General features: G+C 50.9%; 7 protein-coding genes across 7 annotated transcripts; 1 reads left to right on the forward strand and 6 right to left on the reverse strand.

Moving 5' to 3' along the window:
* Positions 1 to 681: 681 nt before the first annotated feature.
* Positions 682 to 1825, reverse strand: CC77DRAFT_1067150 (hypothetical protein; the record flags this gene model as incomplete). The annotated part of the gene is made up of 2 exons (XM_018528961.1): positions 682 to 948; positions 998 to 1825. 2 exons carry the CDS (start codon positions 1823 to 1825, stop codon positions 682 to 684), a joined length of 1095 nt encoding a protein of 364 aa, XP_018379764.1.
* Positions 1826 to 3605: 1780 nt separating this feature from the next.
* On the reverse strand, positions 3606 to 4703 carry CC77DRAFT_1035764 (hypothetical protein; the record flags this gene model as incomplete). The annotated part of the gene is made up of 1 exon (XM_018526960.1): positions 3606 to 4703. One exon carries the CDS (start codon positions 4701 to 4703, stop codon positions 3606 to 3608), a length of 1098 nt encoding a protein of 365 aa, XP_018379765.1.
* Positions 4704 to 8088: 3385 nt separating this feature from the next.
* Positions 8089 to 10292, reverse strand: CC77DRAFT_1067152 (calcium/calmodulin-dependent protein kinase type 2; the record flags this gene model as incomplete). Its single annotated transcript, XM_018528962.1, has 3 exons — positions 8089 to 9217; positions 9270 to 9514; positions 9759 to 10292. The coding sequence occupies 3 exons, from the start codon at positions 10290 to 10292 to the stop codon at positions 8089 to 8091; spliced, it is 1908 nt and encodes a 635-aa protein (XP_018379766.1).
* Positions 10293 to 12414: 2122 nt separating this feature from the next.
* CC77DRAFT_572463 (SET domain-containing protein) lies at positions 12415 to 13931 on the reverse strand. Its single transcript, XM_018532271.1, has one exon. It carries the CDS (start codon positions 13649 to 13651, stop codon positions 12488 to 12490), a length of 1164 nt encoding a protein of 387 aa, XP_018379767.1. The 5' UTR covers positions 13652 to 13931; the 3' UTR covers positions 12415 to 12487.
* Positions 13932 to 14211: 280 nt separating this feature from the next.
* Positions 14212 to 15300, reverse strand: CC77DRAFT_948992 (lactonohydrolase; the record flags this gene model as incomplete). The annotated part of the gene is made up of 1 exon (XM_018535229.1): positions 14212 to 15300. One exon carries the CDS (start codon positions 15298 to 15300, stop codon positions 14212 to 14214), a length of 1089 nt encoding a protein of 362 aa, XP_018379768.1.
* Positions 15301 to 15999: 699 nt separating this feature from the next.
* On the reverse strand, positions 16000 to 17551 carry CC77DRAFT_949109 (DUF1593-domain-containing protein; the record flags this gene model as incomplete). The annotated part of the gene is made up of 2 exons (XM_018535235.1): positions 16000 to 17181; positions 17246 to 17551. The coding sequence occupies 2 exons, from the start codon at positions 17549 to 17551 to the stop codon at positions 16000 to 16002; spliced, it is 1488 nt and encodes a 495-aa protein (XP_018379769.1).
* A 480-nt stretch (positions 17552 to 18031) lies between these two features.
* CC77DRAFT_1025973 (hypothetical protein) lies at positions 18032 to 19758 on the forward strand. The gene has a single exon (XM_018526167.1). The coding sequence runs from the start codon at positions 18247 to 18249 to the stop codon at positions 19396 to 19398; it is 1152 nt and encodes a 383-aa protein (XP_018379770.1). The 5' UTR covers positions 18032 to 18246; the 3' UTR covers positions 19399 to 19758.
* Positions 19759 to 19804: the final 46 nt, after the last annotated feature.

The following is a 19804-nucleotide window of genomic DNA, read 5'->3' on the forward strand; positions in this document are numbered from 1 at the left end:
CGCCGCTAATCAGGACGCATGACTATATCGGAGATGATTGGTAATTCAAGCCCGAAGTCTCCGTCACCTCAGCAATACAGTGTTTGTAGCTCAGCGTTGAATCAAAAAAGGTAACGAGACTGCTGAGGAGATATTAACAGAATGATGAGACGAGTGTTTGAGAAATCTGGACCTTGCATGCAGATGGTGAAGCATTTTGTTGATCACAAAAGCAGTATCGATGTACTCCTAGGAATTTAAGTGACGGAGGAAAGTATAAAAGCCTGTCATGCAGATGACTATTTGCATCCTCGGTTTAGTTGCTAATACACGCAAGATATCCATAGGATCTACAGGCAAGTCACTAACGCCTATGAGGCTTAAGAAGTAGCCGAGTATGCATCACAGGTGCAAGAGTATGGAAGACTTATAATAACAGGCGGATAGCAATTGTAAGAATAGTGCTGCAATCTGCCTGCACATACAAGATGGAAATGTCATGATTCCAAAAACCCGGAACATGCTTTTAGTGCCCAACTTCTGGACTCAAAATGATGAATGCAAAGATAACTCAGTAAGTATGAAATAAATGATCCCAGAAATCCAAAACATGCTCCTTGTGCACAACTTTTGGACTTAAAATGATAAACGCAGAGGTAACTCGGTAAGCACAAGATAGAGCCGGTGCTCTACTCCTGTACGCTATAGTTGAAGGGGTTTGTCACAAGACTCGCGGGCCTCAATGTGTAAGACCTTTTCTACTGATGGGCGATATGGGTCTGCGTTTGCGTGGAGGCTTAGCAGATGCTCTATCTCGGTAAAGGAATATCCCTGCAGCAAACGTATCATGTGATATGGGTCATGTATGTGAGCGAAATCTCGATCCAAGTCGGTCGATAATGGAGGCGGAGGGGCATATTCCGGAGGCAGAGGGGCATACTCCGGCTGTGCTGTTGCGGCTCTTGTGTCCTGCAGCTGCGTTAATCAATGTCTTCAGTAGATCAGGCAAATAGTTCACCTTTTTGTTCGGGTCAAGAAGACCCAGATGTTCCAATGCACCGGCCCACCCCATTTCAAATGCCCTCCTGTTGCTGGCGATTAGTGCTTGACACATGTGATCCCTTCTTCCCATAGTGGCTTTTGCGTATATGGCGTCTTTGATGAGCTCTTCAGTGTCCACTTTAGGCTGTGCTGCCCTAACTTGTTCCAGTATTCTGTGGGCGCTCACCACCTTGTCGTTGAAGCCGTCTGCAGTCCTTGGATGAGGGGTGGGCGTGATGTGGAAGTACATGGATGCTAAGTCGATATTATCGATATAGAAATCGTCGAAAGGCAATGGACAGAAGTCCATATCCTTCTCTCGCGCAAAGCTATCGCTCCTCTTTTTCGTTTTGATAAGTCCTGCAAGAGCTCCCTTAGGTCGAATGCCACACGATTTTAGTGCTTGAAGGATTCGTACATACGTGGAGTGTTCCCAGGGAAATACTGGAACGTGTGTCGTAGCGAGAAAGGCCAGCCACTCTTTAGCGTCGTATGATGTTCTTACCAATGCCCTCAAGTCGGTCGATGTGGTGACAAGCAAATGCAAATAGGGTGCCGTTTGGATGATGTCTAGCATCTCCCTTGTGTCTTCGTGGTTTGCATCGTTCTTGTAATACTGCCATAGGGTTCGCCTCCTGTCATGCTTCATTACGAGGTATGTGGGTTTCTTTAATAGTTCGTCAATCTTTTCTCCTTCGGAGAATGGTGGCGTCTCCATCATCGTCATCTCTAGAGCCTTTGTTGAGTATGTCACCTCTCTCATCTCAAAAGGCTGGTTCTCTTCAAGCTTCGGCGCCTGGGACATTGTAGCGTCTGCCAAGTGATGTACTAGGCTCGTGGGCGCGGGAGAGGTGGATCACAAGGCTTGTCGGCGGGAGAGGCGGATTATGTGGCTCTAGAGCGTAGGAGAGGTCGATTATTAAGCTTGTAAGTGTGAGAGAGGTGGATCATCAAGCTTGTAAATGTGGGAGAGGTGGATTGTTAAGCTTGTAGGTGGAGGAGAGGTGGATCGTAAGGTTTGTCGATGCGGGAGGGGTAAGATTATGAGGCTTGTGGTCACGGGAAAGGTGGAGTAAGAGACCCGCGGCTCCAGGGAGGTAAGATTTCGAAGTTCATACCTGGGTGCAGGTGAGATGAGATTATAACGCTTGTAGGCGATGGAAAGGTGAGATTATAAGGTTTATGAGAGCGGGAGACGAGGAGTATGAGGCCGCGGCTCTGAGGATACGGACTTGGAGGCGTGGAGGTTCGTCTGAGGTGGCTTGCAAGATGCTCAAGTTCCCTCGAACCTTACCTAGGGCCGGAGCCTACATTGTCACGTGTCATCGCGTTATCGCGTCATGACATGGTGTCGGGGGAGATTCATAGGCACACTGTACGTTCTCGTAAAGTTCGCGAAGGGAACGAGTATGACGTATTGCTTACCTGACTACCCGGGATTCATGCAGGGAGCCTTGAAAATGTATTTTACAACGCCGATTGCCCGTCCTACGTACATGGACTATGCGCAGACTTGAATCTTTACAATCAACTCTTTCTATCTTCTCCAAGTCCCTCAAGCCTCGGATTTTACGCCTAGAGAGCAGTCAGGCTCCAAGCTTTACCTCTAGTATAGCTACCTAGGTAAAGGCTTCCACAGCCCATTGATTAGCTTCACACTATCTCTCCCACCCCTCGAGGGCTTCTGCTGCTAAAAAACTACCTCTAACACTGCTACAGCCTTCTACAACCTATTAATTAACTTTACGCTATCTTTTTCACCCCCCAAGAGCTTCTCCTGCCGAAGACCACCTCTTATGATATCTGAGTGCTTCTAAGACACAAAACTGATCGTCCAAAAGCTCATCCAAGCTAGAGAGCACCGAGGACGCACATGAAACCATTTCTGCCACCTGTTTCACATGGTGTGTTTGATCAAAGACTAAAGACGTCCACGATTACATAACTCCGCCCTCTGATCCATACTATTGGACTCCAAGATAGAAACCCGGAGTAGTACAGGCTGAACCAAACATCATCCCTAGTCAGTTGCTCTTTCACTCGTTAGCAGCTTGTGGAATGGCACAAGGCCCTCAGTTCCCTGGGATCTTCGAAGGCACAACGAATATCGGCGATTTCATCGGAGGCTACAAGATTGAAGATCCCAAAACATGGCCGTCCGCCACTGTCAAGAACCTTCCTCCTCAATGGGTTGGGCAAAGCAAGCCGCCGTCCTTTGTTGTTTACGACTACGCGACGATTCAGAGGTGGACGGACAGGTCGAGCATCAAGAACAATACGGCGGAAGCGAAGGAAGCATTCACGAACTATCCATCCAATTTCAATTGGAACGGAATGTCGTATTCTGTCCCGTTGGAAGATTTGTCATCAAAACAGTTGAAAGAGTGGAAGAAGAGAAGAACATCTCGGGAGGGAATTGCACACAACACAGTATATGCATGCTGTGTATTTGTATAACTCGGATGATTTGATATAGCTGACTCCGTAGTCCGGGAAACACGCCTCATCGCAAACCCCTAAGCCTGACACGCGACATTCTCACAGCACCAACAATTCTCCTCTCATGTTCCTGATCGTAGTAATGCTTAATACTTGTGACCCTTGACCACGATCTTACCGCCCTCACACTTGAGGCTGATCTCCTCCCCAAAAGTGTAGTAACCGTGTTGATCGGCTTCCGGGACGGGCTTTGGCTGTGGTGCTGGATCTGGCTTATCATCCTCCTCCTTCTCCGGCTGAGGGGCTGGGTGTTCGGGCTGCGGCTTAGGAGGAGTGGGGTGCTCGGGCTTTGGAGGCGGGTGCTCGGGCTGCGGCTTGGGAGGAGCGGGATGCTCAGGTTGTGGCTTAGGAGGAACTGGGTGTTCGGGCTTTGGGGGTGGATGTTCCGGCTTGGGAGGAGTTGGGTGCTCTGGCTTGGGGGGTTCTGGCCTGGGGGGTTCCGGTTTGGGGGGTTCTGGCTTGGGATGCTCCGGCTTTGGAGGTGGATGCTCTGGTTTCGGAGGCTCTGGTTTGGGATGCTCTGGTTTTGGAGGCTCTGGCTTGGGATGCTCTGGTTTTGGAGGCTCTGGCTTAGGATGCTCTGGCTTGGGGGGTTCTGGCTTGGGGGGTTCTGGCTTGGGGGGTTCTGGTTTGGGGGGTTCTGGTTTGGGATGCTCCGGCTTTGGAGGTGGATGCTCTGGTTTCGGAGGCTCTGGCTTGGGATGCTCAGGTTCTGGCTTGGGTGGTTCTGGCTTAGGATGCTCTGGCTTAGGATGCTCTGGCTTAGGTGGTTCTGGCTTTGGAGGTGGATGTTCTGGCTTTGGAGGAGTCGGGTGCTCCGGCTTCGGGGGTGGATGCTCTGGTTGAGGCTTAGGTGGATGGGGCTCATAGCCACCGTCATCGTTTTCATCTTTATCTTCTTCTGGTTTGACTGGAGGGTCTGGCTGTGGCTTGTTGGGCTTGTAGCTTCCGTCGTCGTGCTCGTCCTTATCTCCATGTTCTTTGCCATCCCCTATAGGTTCGGGTACATGAGGAACATCCACCTTTGGAGGGATGCAGATCTTGCTATGGTCGTACTTGTCGCGTTGCTCACAGCACCTTTGATACTCCTCAGTGGCCTTTGCGTCATCTCCACGGACGGCGATCGGCGTCGCTGCGGCAGTAAAGGCCAGAATGGCAACGACAGCAGCTTGAGTGAGACGCATGGTCAAGGTCGAGCAGTATTACGAATGATTGAGTATTTGGTGATCGAAGTTTGCTCGTGTAAACGAATGGTGGAATGCGGAGGACCGCAGTTACCGACTTTGTTGTATGATCGATATCCGCTTGGTGGCCGATGTCGAGACAGTGCAGGTTATCTCTCTCATCTTTATACTTGAACGATGCATTGTTTGAATCGTCCCTATTCCATTAATCCCTCTCTTCTTAGCTAGAGATATGCACAGTTACGTCTCAGAATATTGAATTTTGGCTTCAGGACGCCCCACGGTCTTGGAGCGCAGCCAAAACACCGTCGTGGCACTCTAAACCTTGAGATACGCATATCAGGCCCTCTTCCTAGAGCTTGAAGCTAATGATATGAAGTCATGATTTGGTGTTGGACATCGTTAGCTGGTGTAGTGAGAGAGCGAACATCGTGGTCGCTACGCAGGGAAATATTGCCCAGAGCTGCTTCATGGATCGGATTATACTCCACTGCGCTCAGAGAGGTCAGTTGCGAGAGAGATTCGAGAGTTTGCTGTGACGACTATGGCGGAAACATTCGAGTTCTCGTATAATAGCCTTGGCTGGCTCTACCCGTTGGTCAAGACAACTGCAAACATCGCGATCGCGGATGATCTGGTAGCACGGGAGGACATCTTCCAAGACGCCGTCGTGAAATCAAAAAGAAGGCTTTCTTGTACCGGATACGTCGGATGAAGATGGCGCAAACATGTGAGATGCTGAGAGGTTGGAGAGCGAAGCTCCTCAGCCGCGGACAAAGCGCCATCCGGGGTAGCGTCTTGGCGACGTGACACATCAAATTGCCGGACTGGGTCGGTACTGCTTCCCTTTCCATCGTCACGGTATTTAGACGATCACCTAGCGGTACATACTTCCAGTCCATCGGGTCGAAAGATACAACTCCAACCCACAGTACAGGCTGAGCACGAGCTACCATCTGCACATATGAAGAATGTGAAATCTGCTCTAAATTACCTGGGTAGGTCACGACTACCCACACCCGAGCGAAAGTGCAAGTAGCAACATTCGCAACAACCTTACCAAAGGGGCACTCTGGCCTCGAACCCCGCACCACATCTTGACATTGAGCGCTGGCTCAAAGTCAATAGTCGGATACTAAACCCATAGATCGCCTTGGCTGCTCACATACCTAAGAGGCTAGTGTGTTGCCAACACGGACTTTATTTCGAGCCATCCAAATTTATATACGCCCTAGCTGTAGCGGATAATTCGATTGGCTCGACCCCTAAAAGAGATTGATGTTGCATCCTTCCTATTAACGAAATGTTTGCCATGTGGTGGCGACTACTAGATTGGAGCTGAGAAGTCAAACCTTGTTACCTTCCTAGGTATCTATGGTAACAATGGATCATTTCGCTGAGCGAAACGTATCCGCGCTCAGATCTAGCCTCAGAGATGCCATCCGAGTTGGTCTATTGCAGTATCACATTGCTGTAATATTGGCAGTGTCCAGTTGCGAGGTTAGTATTTCTTTATCGAAGCTGTGGTCGGCCTAGGAAGTGAGGAGCTACTTGAGGCATACGTATTATCAAATCGAAAAACACTCTGACTGGATACAAAATTGGGTATGGCGTGGAACATCTGAATTTTCCGAGGATCCGTCTAGCGTTTGGCATAACGAACGCCAATTCGCACTAAGTTTTTGGAGTACATGCACTTGGTGCACACCGGTTGTGGGTAGATACCATGGTACTCTTCAGCCTATTGCATGTCTTCCCGGTGCCAACTTCTCTTGTATTCTGATACGACACGAATCTAGTTTCAGGCACGTACGTTGTGTCGATACTTTATGTTCAGACAAAACCCAATCGCAGAAGAGCAATCTGCTCCAACTCGAACTGATGCCTAAAACTTTGTATTGGCTGTTGATAGGGCTAGTTGACTGATCGTGTGGATTAGTGAGCCTAGAGAGGGTCGCACTTAGGCGTAGATATGCAATGATTTGACATAAACTTGAGATGTACAGCCTGAAATACCCACAGTAGGTACTTGGCAAAGACTGAGATGTACAATGACGTTCGTGCGGGGAAACTGACTTGTTACACTTGGTAGTCATGTTGTACTAAGATGCTAAGCACAAGTGCAGTTTTGAGTGTCTTCCAGTCCTACCATCAACCTGAAAGAATATGTAAGCTGAGTTCATGGACACGGAATCAAAAAGGTGCATACAGAGTAATCATCGCGCTGTTGTCAGGCTCATTCGTATTAACCAGGCTTCCCCGTGTACGGAGTTGTGTCACCTTAAAAACGCGCAAAGGAAGCTTCTTTGGTCTACATCTTTCCCTGAGCTGTATGGCAAATTACCGCTTTGGCTTCTCCCCGTTGATTTGTACAATATACAATATCAACATGGTGTCAGTGACCTCGGGTTGTAAGCGTCGTCGCTTGTAAAGATATAGGAGCACGATGAGAAAGCTGAAAGACGCGAACTGGACCTTGAAATCGACATCATCGACGAACGCTAAGCCATAATTGAACCTAGAAGCGATGCACGCGAGCATTTACGACAGCGCATTACTGCTGAGGGCGCATTCGCCGCCTGTGAAGAAGAGAATCTCGAGTTGAAGCAAACCTTGGAAAGCTTGATTTTATTAGCATGAAAAACGAGGCATTCGAAAAAAAGCTTCCGGCACAGGATAAAGTAATTCACTGAATGCAAGCAAAGCAGGATAGACAGAAGGGTTGAAGGCATGATCGAGATAAGCACAAAGCTCACATATGTGCGCTGAAAACTGCTCGATCATATGGATCCAGTTCAGGTGAACAGGGAAGTAGGTTTCTAGGCACTGGATTAAGTCAAAACATAAATAATAGGGGATGCATCGGGAGGCAGCTTGAAGAGCATGTTGGATGCAATGATGGCGATGTTCTGAAGAAGTCGAGAGGTCGTCCTGTATTGGATGTGCTCCTTGTCGGTCAAAAAATGATGATAGTCCTAGCCTTCCCAGAGTAAAGTAACGTGTGACTAATATACCCAATCATACTATATCATCACACACTAGATGTACCAATGACAATGTTGTTTTCAGAATTATCATTCATGCTATCTGGCATACACGCCATCGATCGCATGTTTCGCGTTGATTTCCCATCGCCGTGCTCAATCGAACTATGCACTCGGTCCCTCTCTTCATGTTCTAACCCATCATTCCGATGACAGGGACCGTAAAACTATGCCATGAGAGGAGAACGAACAAAGCTCGCATACATGATATAACCAAAATTCGTAGAACCGGGAACAGGAAATGAGTGATTAAAGAAACGCAAGAACGCCATCATGAAATATCTCATCCATCTCGTCACAAGGTGCGACTCTCACCAATCTTTCGCGAGTGACAATGGCTGTCATGTACCGCCAACCGTAGTTGTGTTTCTTAAGCCGCTTGGCTCAGGACCCTTCTTGTTTCGACGACCGAGTAATGTCGAGCTGTCCATGTTGAGCTCAAATGCGCCCTTGTTCCTGACTTGGCGCTTCGCTGCAGCCGCAACAGCTGGAGAGTGTTGGCCATATCCTCGCTCTTGCTGTCGTGGTGCTGATTGTTGCTGGCGGGCCTGAGCTGCGGCGGATAGTGTGGTGGTGCGCATCTTCTGCTCCATACCAGTGACATCAGCACCTTGAGACTTAGGGAGCTTCGCTGGTGGATGTTGCGATGATGGGTCGTATGGGACAGATTCAGCAGCATACTCGTCATCGTCTTCACCCTCATCGAGGGCGTTCAACGAGTTCATGGCGTTGGCGCCACGGTAACCCTGCTTGAACTGCTTCTTCCTCTTGCCCTCCTCTTCCTGTCGATGTACAGCATAACTGACATCGAATACTTCTCGGAGGTTGACGGCACCAGGAGAGCGGAAGTCCATGCGACGAGCACCCGGTGACTCCAAGTGCGAGAAGTCTGGTTGCAGACGCTCCTTTTTGGCGGCAGGTGTGGCGAGGGGTGGTGCGTCGTAGGCAGAGTAGGTTGGCTCATCGGCTTCACGTATCCATGGGTGGTTGAGGAATTGGTTGATGTCATATCGCTTTTCCGGGTCGACTGTCAGCAGATGGGAGACCAAGTCTTGCGCGGACTTAGAGATATCGTCCCACCAGGGTGAGAGGAAGGTGTACTGGCCACGAGCAACCTTCTCAGTGAGGGTTTGGATGGACTCGTCGTAGAACGGCGGGAAACCACAGAGAAGTGTGTAAAGCACACAACCCAACGCCCACATGTCGACACTCTTAGAGTAACGCTCATCCTTGACAATCTCAGGTGCAGTATAGCCGACAGTACCGCAAGGTGTCATGGTTTGCGTGTCCCAGATAACCTTGCTAAGGCCGAAGTCGGCAATCTTGATTAGGCCGATACCACCAGCGCCCTTGCCCTTGACGAACTCTCCCTCGTCAGCCTTGTCTTCATCGTCTGGTCCCCTTGGCTTTGGGTTGCGTGTGGGGATGAATGGTGTGGGATAGAACAAGAGGTTCTCAGGCTTGATGTCTCTGTGATATGACGTCAGTGAGAATGCTTGGCATCGTGACAAAAAATACGAACCGATGGACAACACCTGCTTCCTCGTGCAGGTACTGCAGAGCCTTGGCCACCTGAATGATGGTGTGACGGGAAAGGTCCTCGGAGAAGTACGTTAGACGGACGATTTGGTGGAACAGTTCGCCTCCTGGGCACAGCTCGAGCACGATGTAGTAGTACTGCCGTGATTCGGAAAAGTCGATAAGTTTGACGATGTTGGGGTGGTCTAGTTGGCGCATAATCTGTACTTCCTTGAGGATGTTCGCTCTCTATAGGGCAGTTAGTGTCTGCCCTTGCAAGCCCAGTCGTGATGGGGTGGAGGATGCTCAGAGTCGAGCATCGGGGGTAAGATTATCGCACCTCGGCTGCTTTGGGCGTCTTGAAGTCCGGATGCACATGCTTGTCCTACACCGGCCTCGCGTTGGTAACGTCCAAAAACACCCGACTGTTCAACGTGATGGGGAAAACAACAAGGGAATGTGCAGGGAAGGGCAGGGATTGGGTAGTACTAACCTGCTGTGAGTTCATCTCGAACTTACGGACGACCTTGATGGCCACTTCATCCCATTGACCGGTCGTGTCTCGTGCGCGATATACGTTGCTGAAGGCGCCGTCGCCCATCTTTTCGAGCAGCGTCCATCGCTCAAGTCCGGGATATCTAGGCAACTTGCCCTTGGCCTCGCGCTCCTCGGCGACAATGCGCTCGAGTACTGATGGGTCGACGCCTGCGTTCTTGGCAGCGGCCTGCTTCTTCTGGTCCTTGGCAGCTGCGTGCGCAGCGGCATCACCTGCTTGGGCGGCAATATTGCGGTTATCTCCAGCGCCAGCGCCGACGGAGAAGTCGCCATGGGGAGCAGCATGGTTCTGAAGCGGCTTGTGGTCCATTACGGGCTCTGAGATGCCATGATGTACTGGGTCCGGGTGCTGATTGTACCGTTGATGTTGAGACTGAGCGTGCACATTGGAGACATTGGTCGTGGGCTCCGCGTTCTGGCGGGCCTGCTTTCCATGTCGCAGGAAGTTCTTAAAATTCTGTATCGCGGCCATGTTTAGTGTCTGGTTGGGGGGGTAGAAAGTTGAATTACAAAGCCGCTGTCAGTAGCGGGGTCGAAGAGGCTGCGATGGTGCAAAGTAGAGGAAACAAACGGGTGCAGCCGTTTCTTGTGGCAGAGAATAGACCAGCGGTAGTGCGACAGAAATGCTCGTGCAGTGAGGGGGGAATTCAAGGAAGAGACTTGGTTGGAAAGAAGGTCATGCATGGACGAGGAGGAGTGAAGCCGGAACAAGAGAGGAGCGACGTTGCGTCATTGGTGCACGGACTTCATGACGATGCAGGCTACATCATCGCCAAACAAGCTGCACCACGCGCACACGAAATGATAGGCGTGGCGCCTCGAGAAGCTTCTAGCATTTGCAGTGTAGAGGAAGAAATATATCGTACCTCGATTACTGGGAGGCCCATCTTCTTGGTGCGTCCGCCTCGTGGAGAGGTGTTTTTGGACTGCATGTAGAGATTGGGATCTCGATGGTAGCCCTGGAGTGCTTCGTTCGTGCCCTACCGCCTGGTGGAGGTATGACGCTCGTATTGCGATTCCGCGTCCCGTCTGGGAGAGAGATCTTACGGCTTCCGCTAGCTTGGGCAAGGGTTTGATTCGAGGGTGAAAGGGAGCACCGTTCCTGGAGCCTGACCTGCTCAGCGGAAGGATCCGATCTCGATGATGGCTGGGGGCGGCGTGTGAGTCGTGATATGGCAAGACAGGCGCGCGATGGGGACGGGCAAGTGCGGCGGTATGATGTAGTAGCAAGAGGAGGAAGAGGAAGAAGCCTATGTACCCTTTGAAAGCGTTTTGCGCAAAGTCATGTTATTTGTCTTTTGCTTGGACAAGGCGACTGCGCTACCTCCGCGCGAATACTCTTCAGCAATAGTGGCACACGCTGACGCCCGCGGAATCTCCGGCAGCCTCCTCCCAGTTCCCAGTAGACTCGCAGAGTCGAGCCTGGCACCATCTAGAGGCTGAGAGGCTCGCTAGGGACGCTACCGCCGACGCCACGCTGCATGCAAACCTCATTACGACCTTGGAAGAGGGTCCCCAGACGGCCTGAAAAGCGCCCAATGACCGCATATAAGACCAAGGCAGCACCCATGATGCTTTGTGGGTAGCAACTATGGCAATCTCCCATGCATGCGTCCTCCCAGCGCCCGCAATTCTAATTTCTCCCTCTGAGCAGTGCAACGGCCTAGCAACCTGCAGGGTCCAATTAGCGCAGCGGATCCGTTACGTCACCGTCTAGTGGGGAACGTTCATTGAAGACGTCAATCTTCGCCCTCTTGACATTCTGGGCTGAAACATATCCGCCGCTTACGGCGTCTTCGCATATTGGCCATGACCCATTTGCAGATCGCATTGGGCAGGCCACGAGACCTCTTACATAGGATACATCCAGTACGTCGCTTTAGTGTCGGTCCAATGCCACGGCCTCGCGCATGAAATTCGGACCGTCCATCTATCATTGCGCGTGCTTTCTGCGTGATATGCAGGGTTGCGAGCGGAGCCGACATGGACATTCGGCAGCAAAGTCCCCGTCAGAATTTGGGCTGCAATGAATCTGATCTAGCAACCAAGAGACCCTTTCCCACACCATCCTCGTGGCAATCATCTGGACCCTCGATGACATGACTAACCCGGCGGTTCCGTCAACGAGAACCGCCGCTCTAGGCTCATATTCCTCGAAGCCTAGAACAGCAAATATACTGGGTTGAAATATAACTCAACAAGCCATGTTTGTTCAGTCAAGTAGGTGCTGAGAACAATCCTACGCGTTCAATATCACTAGCGAGCCGATAGCCGTACGAAGCCAGGGAGCGGCTCGGAAGGGACAACATGCCGCACTTAGCAGCAGCTTCCACTCAACATTAATAGAGTTCATGCAACATCTATTGAACCAAACTTTTCGACACGTGAGTCAACCCGCATAGCAAGACAACTTGCGAATACAAAATTGGGGGATATAGTGCTCGTTACTAGAGCGATGTTAGATGACGCTAGAGGTTTTCAGCACATTTTCAAAAAAGAAAAAAATCTTACGGTTCTACAAGTCGTCCTAGTGGCTACCTGCTCAATCCATTGTTTACAGTAGTTCTCACTTGAATACTCTTTTGAGTAGTAAAGAATGAACACATTAGGCATACAGAAATCGTAAGTCTAACATCAATTACCTATCGGCGACTACTATTGCTACTACTATAGTGCTTCACACCTCTCACACGCACAGTCAAACCCCCACGTCTTCTTTAACCTCAACAGTCTCTTACCACGACTCAGCTTCCTCTCCTCCCCGCTAAGATATGTAATGCACAGTTCCTCTCCTTTCCCGATGTCTCTCCCAGCTTTGAAATACCATGTCTTGCCATTCCTATTCTTCTCAATGTTCGGCCCGCACGAATGGTTGAAGTAGCTTGCCGCGGGCCAGCAACCGTATCCGAAGAACTCTGAGCCGTCATCTTCCAGGGAGCGAATACCGAAGGAGTTGTGCGAGTCGCGGGACGAGAGCGTGATTAGCGTCTCTGCCGTTACAAGTGGTAGGAGCGGTAGGGGAAGGATCGCAAGCAGATGTAAGTAGGTTCTTATAAACGCGCCGAGATCGTCGGAGCTGTGGTAAGGAGTCTTGTCGTCTGCGAGTGCCTCCAGGCGTTCCCATTGCTCGGGATGAAGGTATCGCCATACCAGGCCACTCACACAAAAGCTCATCACATCAGGTGTAATGTTAGCTTGTAGTGCTTTAGACACAGCCTTCTTGTGCTGCTTTGTGATTGGAGCCACATCCTCCTTGTCCGGTATAGCTTGTTCGCTTACCCGTGCGGCCCGTATCAGCGCCGCCTGCGCAGCAACATTCCCCCAAGCCTGCTGAATCTCCTTGACCTTTGGTCGTGGTAGGTCGGCGTCCACCATGTCGCTATCCTCCTTGCTTCGCTTTTTTACTAAAGCCTCGACAGCCGTCCACGCTTGAACACCAATCTCGCCGTTCTCTTCTCGCCATTTGTCCTGGCATGCCTTTGAGCAGAACGCGAACCCCACCGTCTTGTCTCGTATATCCAGATCCCGCCCGTATTCGTATCCGAAACACTGTCCACATACTTCGCGTCGATATTCGCGGAGGAGGACGTTGAGGGTCAAATCTTCTGAGCGCCACACAAGTGTGCCCTCTGGGATGTCTTGACTAGCGAAAACGGCGCGGCCGGCGGTCGGTGTGTGTCGGACTTGGAAGAGAGAGGATATCGGTGCGCCCGCTGGCAGATCCTTGGGTGTATCGGGCGGATGTATCGAAGAGGCTGATGAAGGGCGTGAGACACTGAAGACCGAGTCACTGGCTACAGGGACAGACGAGTCGCTTTCGGGGGCGTCCATTGCAGCGGTATCGATGAATTAGTAGCACACACACACACACAAGCGGACTGGCGGGTGAATAAATCGGCGCTCCGTTCAGGAGTCAAAAAGCAATCGTATCCCGCGGAGTATGCGGTGAACAACTATGCCCCTCGGTGTCTAGCAAAGGGCCAGGCAATGGATGACAAACTGTCGCGTGGATTGTGGGTCAATTTCGTATGTCACGTATACTTATGCCAGAGTTGAATGATCGGAGGAATGCCATTGTGGGTATAGGTACGTGGGTTGTGGGTACGTTATCGTGACTGTTGATCGACAGAAGGCGAGAGATTTTGTGACGGTTGTGCCTGGCCAGACTTCAGACTAGACTGTACAGGGGCGCCGTGCTTAGCGCACGATAAGCGAGGCCTCGCTGTGGTCGTGATCTGGAACTTCTCGGAACAGAACTCACCACTTTCGGAAGACATCTGGACACTAGATCAATCACAAAGCTCAATCGAGAGCACTTCCTCTTTTGGATCAGCCCGTGCGCAAGCGTCGTGATGATTTACTTTGTTTATTTGCGACTCGCAACCATATTCTCAGACCCCAAAGTCTTTGCTAATCTCCCTCCCCACAGCCTTCAAGTTCTCGACAATCCACAACTGTGCGTTGCTGAAGACCAACACAGCGCCTGGCAGGAAGGCAAAGTTGTTTGTCTCAACACCAACCCAGATCTTTCCAATTAGCGTTCCCAGGGGATTCCAAATGTGTATGCCGTCACCACATCCAGCCCAAACATTACCCTCCGTATCTGTGTGCAAACCATCAGGAAACCCGTTGTCTGAGTAAGCGAATGTGCGTCTTCCAGTCAGCCTCTTTCCGTCTTCCGTAATATCGAAAGCGTATAGTGTTGCTGGCCGCGTAAGGTTTTTGTCAAACTCCACAGCGCCGGTGTCAGAAACGTATAGCGTCTTATAGTCAGGGCTGAACTCAAGGCCGTTGGGTTGAGTGAATCCATCTGCCACAGCAGCAATTTCACCAGTCCCGGGAGAGAAGCGGTAAACATGCTTGGGGATGGTCGGTGCAGGTCGGAAGTGTTGGATGTAGCCATAGTCCGCGTCTGTGAACCAAATGTCGCCTGTCACAGGATGTTGACGTGCGTCGTTGGGTGAGCTAAAATTCCGACCAAGGTAGTTGTTCAGGATCTTTTCAGACTCGCCTGTGACGGGGTCTACGGATACCAGACCTGCTGGGTTGACTAGATCACCTTGGTCACAGTACAAGACGCGTGATGGGGTCGAGCTGTTGGTCTGGGTACCAGGTGGATAGTAGGACGTTGCACCATTAGCTTCCGCAAGAGCTGAGTACCGTGTTGAGCTGATAGAATAGTTGTTTGCCAGGTCGATTATCGTAACGTTGATGGGGTTGTTCAAGTCGCCGGCCCAGTTGCTTGTGACGTAAAGCTTCTTTGCATCCCTATTGTAAACACCGGCCTCGTGGAAAGCTTGCCAATCGAGATTGTGAAGTTGTCGCGCTGTTGCATTCTCTCCGACCACAGACACGAAGCTTTCATCGTATGCGAGAAGGTTGATGACACTGGGGTTGGAGGCATTGGTAGTGACTAGAGTATTCAGGTACGACGGGTCCGTCGCAAAGGATACCAGGTCCACGGGGATGATGCTCGACATAATGTTCGTAACGATGGTGACGATTATTGTTTTCCAAATCACCGCCACCTGGGCTTCCATTTCTTGTTATAGTTTTGTCGCCGATCGTCGCGCCAAATAGCACTCGGTTCTTGTCAATTACGCTGGCGCGTCATCTAGCCGCCAAGTAGCCGATCCATGGATACAAGCCATATGCCTAAGTAACGGTAATGAGGTCGGACGTTGTTTAGCTTGGCTATAAGCTTGGCTTGGTTGCTTGACTCGGAGCAAAGTGTAGGTTGCCGCGGCGTTTGCCCCGGTAACTGCTGGTCGGCAATATGGTTCTCCTCCGAACGATCGCTAGCATAAGGCTTCTTATACTATTACCGATGCTTGTTGCTCCTGCATCACTGATAGGTGCTTTTGCAAGGCTGAACACCCAATGTTGAAGTCAGTCCCTAGTATTTTTGATGGATTTTCGTCAGGCGCATGACGATGACATCATTATCACCGCGGTTACACCGTTAGCTTAGTCAAACTTTTACCTCCTGTTTAATGTAGATTTGTCTGTATCTGACCCAAGCGCATAAGCTGGCTGCGGATTGTTAATTGGTCCCTGCATTTCCATTGTTGATAAGCCATATTCTCCGATCAGATTGCCTGTTCTAATATTCAGATACTTATCCATTAACTGTGGTTCACTCGCTCAGCGCGCTGCTGTAATAGCGTATACAGAGATATTCATGCTTGTTTCATTACGTCGCCAATAGCGTCAGCTCCCTTTCCACCACCTCTTAGCTCCTTGTTCGTTGCCTGAATCAATACTCTCCGGTAGCTTGTTAGAGACGGCGTCCCGTCATCGGTAACTTCAAGTATCAGATGAAGCAGTTGACCTTGAGCAACCGGCTTTCTGCTCATCAGCTCTACCGCGCACTTCTCAGGCGGTGGAAGCGTAATCTCGACCTTTCTGCCCTCGTCGTCTAGCTTCTTGATTCCGAGTTCCGCAACTTCGGCATCAACCCACCATTGCGTAGCTGTGGGTTCACGATAATGCCACCATTTGAACGTGAGCTTTCTGCCATCAGGATCGTAAGTAGCAGAGGCGTCAAGAAGGACGGTTGATCCGGCCTCTGCAGTGATCTGCGCAGGTGCCAAGCCTTTGAAACCACTGATATTGATGACTGGGTGATGGTTCGCTTTTGCAAAGTCAGACTCCATGCTCCATTTGATACGCGCAGCAAAGTCATTCTGAAACGCATCGCGCCAGCGCCAGATAGTCGCATGATTCGATGTGTAGGTCTTATCACCGACTTTGACTCTGTCCACCACATCACTGTAGTGGTTGCTGTTCAGTCCCTCGGCGCTGACATCAGTCCGTCCATAGCGACCTCCCCAAGATCCGTAGTTCGGGCAATCCGGTACACCTAAACCGTTTTGGATGAGGTAGAGAAACGTCGGTGTGTCGCCTTCCGGAATGAAAAGATAGTCAGGGTACGCGCTTCCAAGTGGCCCAATCTGGATGTTATCCTTGATCCAACTCTTTTCCATTTTGGAGAAGTCCGGCCCACCCTCATCGAAGCCGTAGTACTTGTCGCCGGAGATACCAGTCCATGCAGCCATACCATACTGGTTCCAGCCGTGGATGGAAGCGATGTAGAAGACGTCAGGGAAGTTGTTGCGAATCCACGCGCCCGTGTCATCTTGGTCGGAGATGGCGTAAACACGTAGACGTGAGAGCAGGCGCTTGGAGTCCTCAGGCTCGAAATCGTCGTCTACTTTGAGCAATGCCGAGGCGAGTGTGTTTGTTCCGCCCCAGCAAAGGATCCACAGCGGCTGTGTGGAGGGTGCGATGATCCGATCGTACAACAACTGACCACCTGGAGACAGTGGGATGTCTGTGCCAACAGCAGACATGCCGTAGGTCTACACACTATCAGCGCCATTCGCAAGTGACACGTTGCATGTTGTTTAGCAAATGGAAGCATACCTCGGCGCCCTTGCGGATCAACCCACGCATATGGTCTGCGGTTGGGTATTGCCATTCCGGGTGTACGTGCTTATTTAGGTTGTCAACAACGTCGGCATATGCGTCGATGATTTTTTCCATGTCTTGCGGGCACACTCTGTTCTTCATCCAGGTGCTTGTACAAGCTACAAGGCCCTGTGTATCGAACTCATTGGAGTACAGAAGGTATCGACATAGCGATTCGGCATCATCCGGTTCATTAGAGATGTCGGATAAGATGAACACGCGGGGCTTTTGCGCGTATGTCTGGAGTCTCTCGGTAGCCATATTGGATGATCTAGTTTCGGGCGATAAGGAGGGCAAGGTCGACTACGAATATAATGGAAGACAAGCTTCTGTCTTCATGCTGTTGAGCTGTTGTGGTCCTTCGATGTTAGACAAAAAGCAACCGAAGTTGTACCACGACGTCTCACAAAGGTGGGGCGTTGAGCAGCGGATGCGGTGTCCTTAGGCAGCCCCTTCCGTCTGGAGTAAAGCCGGCTATACTTTCCACCCGTCCTTCTCCGCCTCAGGTTGCCCCTCACCATCTTCTGAATGGACTTGGTGGCAGTCGCCTCACCATCCGCCTCGGACTCTTCACAACAAGATGCGAAATAGCCGTTGCCACGCATTCTTAGTGTAGTGCGGCTCAGTCGTCTGCGCCACAACTAGGCTGCATTAAATCGTAGCTCAGCCTTGCATGCTATGACGTCCTTCAATCTACCTGCCCCGCTTCAACACCACCAGCCACGATCAAAGGACAGCAATGTAATTCAGGATTCAGGCGCCCAGTCACCCAAGGCACGACCATACATTTGTGCCGCTAATCCGTCCGCCAAGAATGAACGATCATAACCCTTTGACGTATAGCATCCGGTAGGAGGTAGGCTGTGTTCCTTGCTGCTTCCTTGATATCTAGCGCACGTACTACGCCCATATCGTTACTGCTCACAGAGATATCAATCCTAACACCGTATTCCGACATGTCAATCCATAACAAGATCCAGCAGGCAGCCCATCAAAATGAGCAACTCCTCCGCGGGCTAGAGGAAACCGACGCTGCACCCTCACAGCTCAAGCAGCAGAACGCATACATTGCTGACCTCGACTCGCAAATCAACAACACCAGAAAGCGTGTCAACGACCTAAAAAAGAAGACTGCTAGTGAGCTAAAGGATCACGAAAAGTACCGCGACTCAACTTTCCGCCGTTTTGCACACAAGGCCAGCGGCAAGAAGGAGAAGTTTGCCGAGAAGGCAGCAAAGGAAGAGAAAGAGTACTTTGATGCGATCCAGGAGCAGAAGAGTGCCGAAGACGAACTAGCCTACGTCAAGCAACTACGTGACGAAGCTGAGATACGCAAAAACGAAATTACATCGCAATCTAACCGTCACGATACCCTACAAGCCGAACTCGATGCGCTTTACAACTCAATCTTCGCCGGCCATACGCCCGAATTCCCCGATGAAGACCGCAAAGAAGAGGCTTGCAACGCCGCATCTGCCCAAGTCCAGAGCTTGAACCAACGCCTCGAGCGCGAGCGTCACATCCTTTTCCTCCTCGGACAAACCGTCGTCAAGCTCTCGGCGGCGCGTGAATATCTCGACGGCGCGTACGGCATGAGTCAATACGATATGTTTGGTGGCGGAACAATGGCCAGTATGCAGAAGCGCAATTATCTCGAGCGCGCAGAGAGCGCTATACAACAGGTGCGCATGCTACAACAGCAGGTCAAACAAGTCGCGCCCGAAATACCCGGGCTGGGTCAACTCAACATTGCAATGGGCAGTATCTGGAGTGATGTAGTTTTTGACAACATCTTCACGGATATGCAGATGCACGATCAGGTCAAGCAGTCTATTGTACAGGTTGACCGTGCAGGCAACAAATGCAGCGATATCATTAGGCAGCGCGAAGCGCAGGAGAAGAGTCTGCAGAGGGAAGTGGACCAGGCAAAAGCCAAATTGCAGCACTCGAGATTAGAGCTACAGCAAGCGCGCGAAGAGGCGTTCAGGAGGGTACTTGGTGGTGCGCAAGCAAACGCCGCTATGGGAGGTTTCATGTCTTCGGGTGATGAGGCCCCTCCGCCTGAGTATACTGCGCCGGCCGGCCCGCCACCTGGGTACTCGGCTTGAGCAGCATGTCGTGCATGTACTTGTTGATACGGGGGATGGCGGAGCCTTCATTCGGGCCGGATACCCTGGTACTATGCTTAGTATGCTATAGGGGCTCGGCATAACTTCAGTTCTCGTACAGTAGATAGAGGATCCTTATATGATTGCACATGAAGCTCGTAACGATATGCGTACCTCGGTAGTTTCGTAGTATAATCAAAGACGTGAAAACATGTATTTACGGCTCAGAAGCTGAAGCGAAGCACTGGCAAGAGCTTTACGTCTAGCATTCTATAATTGCGGAATCTCGTATTCGAGAGGATCTTTCCGTAGGGGGTTCGACGGGTCTATCGCAGAGACGCCGCAGGCATACAATGTCACTTGAGTTGTGATGCACGACAGGACATGGTACCTGACCACCATTGTG

Source organism: Alternaria alternata (genome assembly GCF_001642055.1).
Source record: "Alternaria alternata strain SRC1lrK2f unplaced genomic scaffold CC77scaffold_33, whole genome shotgun sequence".
NCBI lineage: Eukaryota > Fungi > Ascomycota > Dothideomycetes > Pleosporales > Pleosporaceae > Alternaria > Alternaria alternata.

Coding starts and splice junctions, on each gene's coding strand:
- CC77DRAFT_572463 (XM_018532271.1), bottom strand. CDS start 13,651: ATGGACGCCCCCGAAAGCGACTCGTCTGTCCCTGTAGCCAGTGACTCG.
- CC77DRAFT_1025973 (XM_018526167.1), top strand. CDS start 18,247: ATGTCAATCCATAACAAGATCCAGCAGGCAGCCCATCAAAATGAGCAA.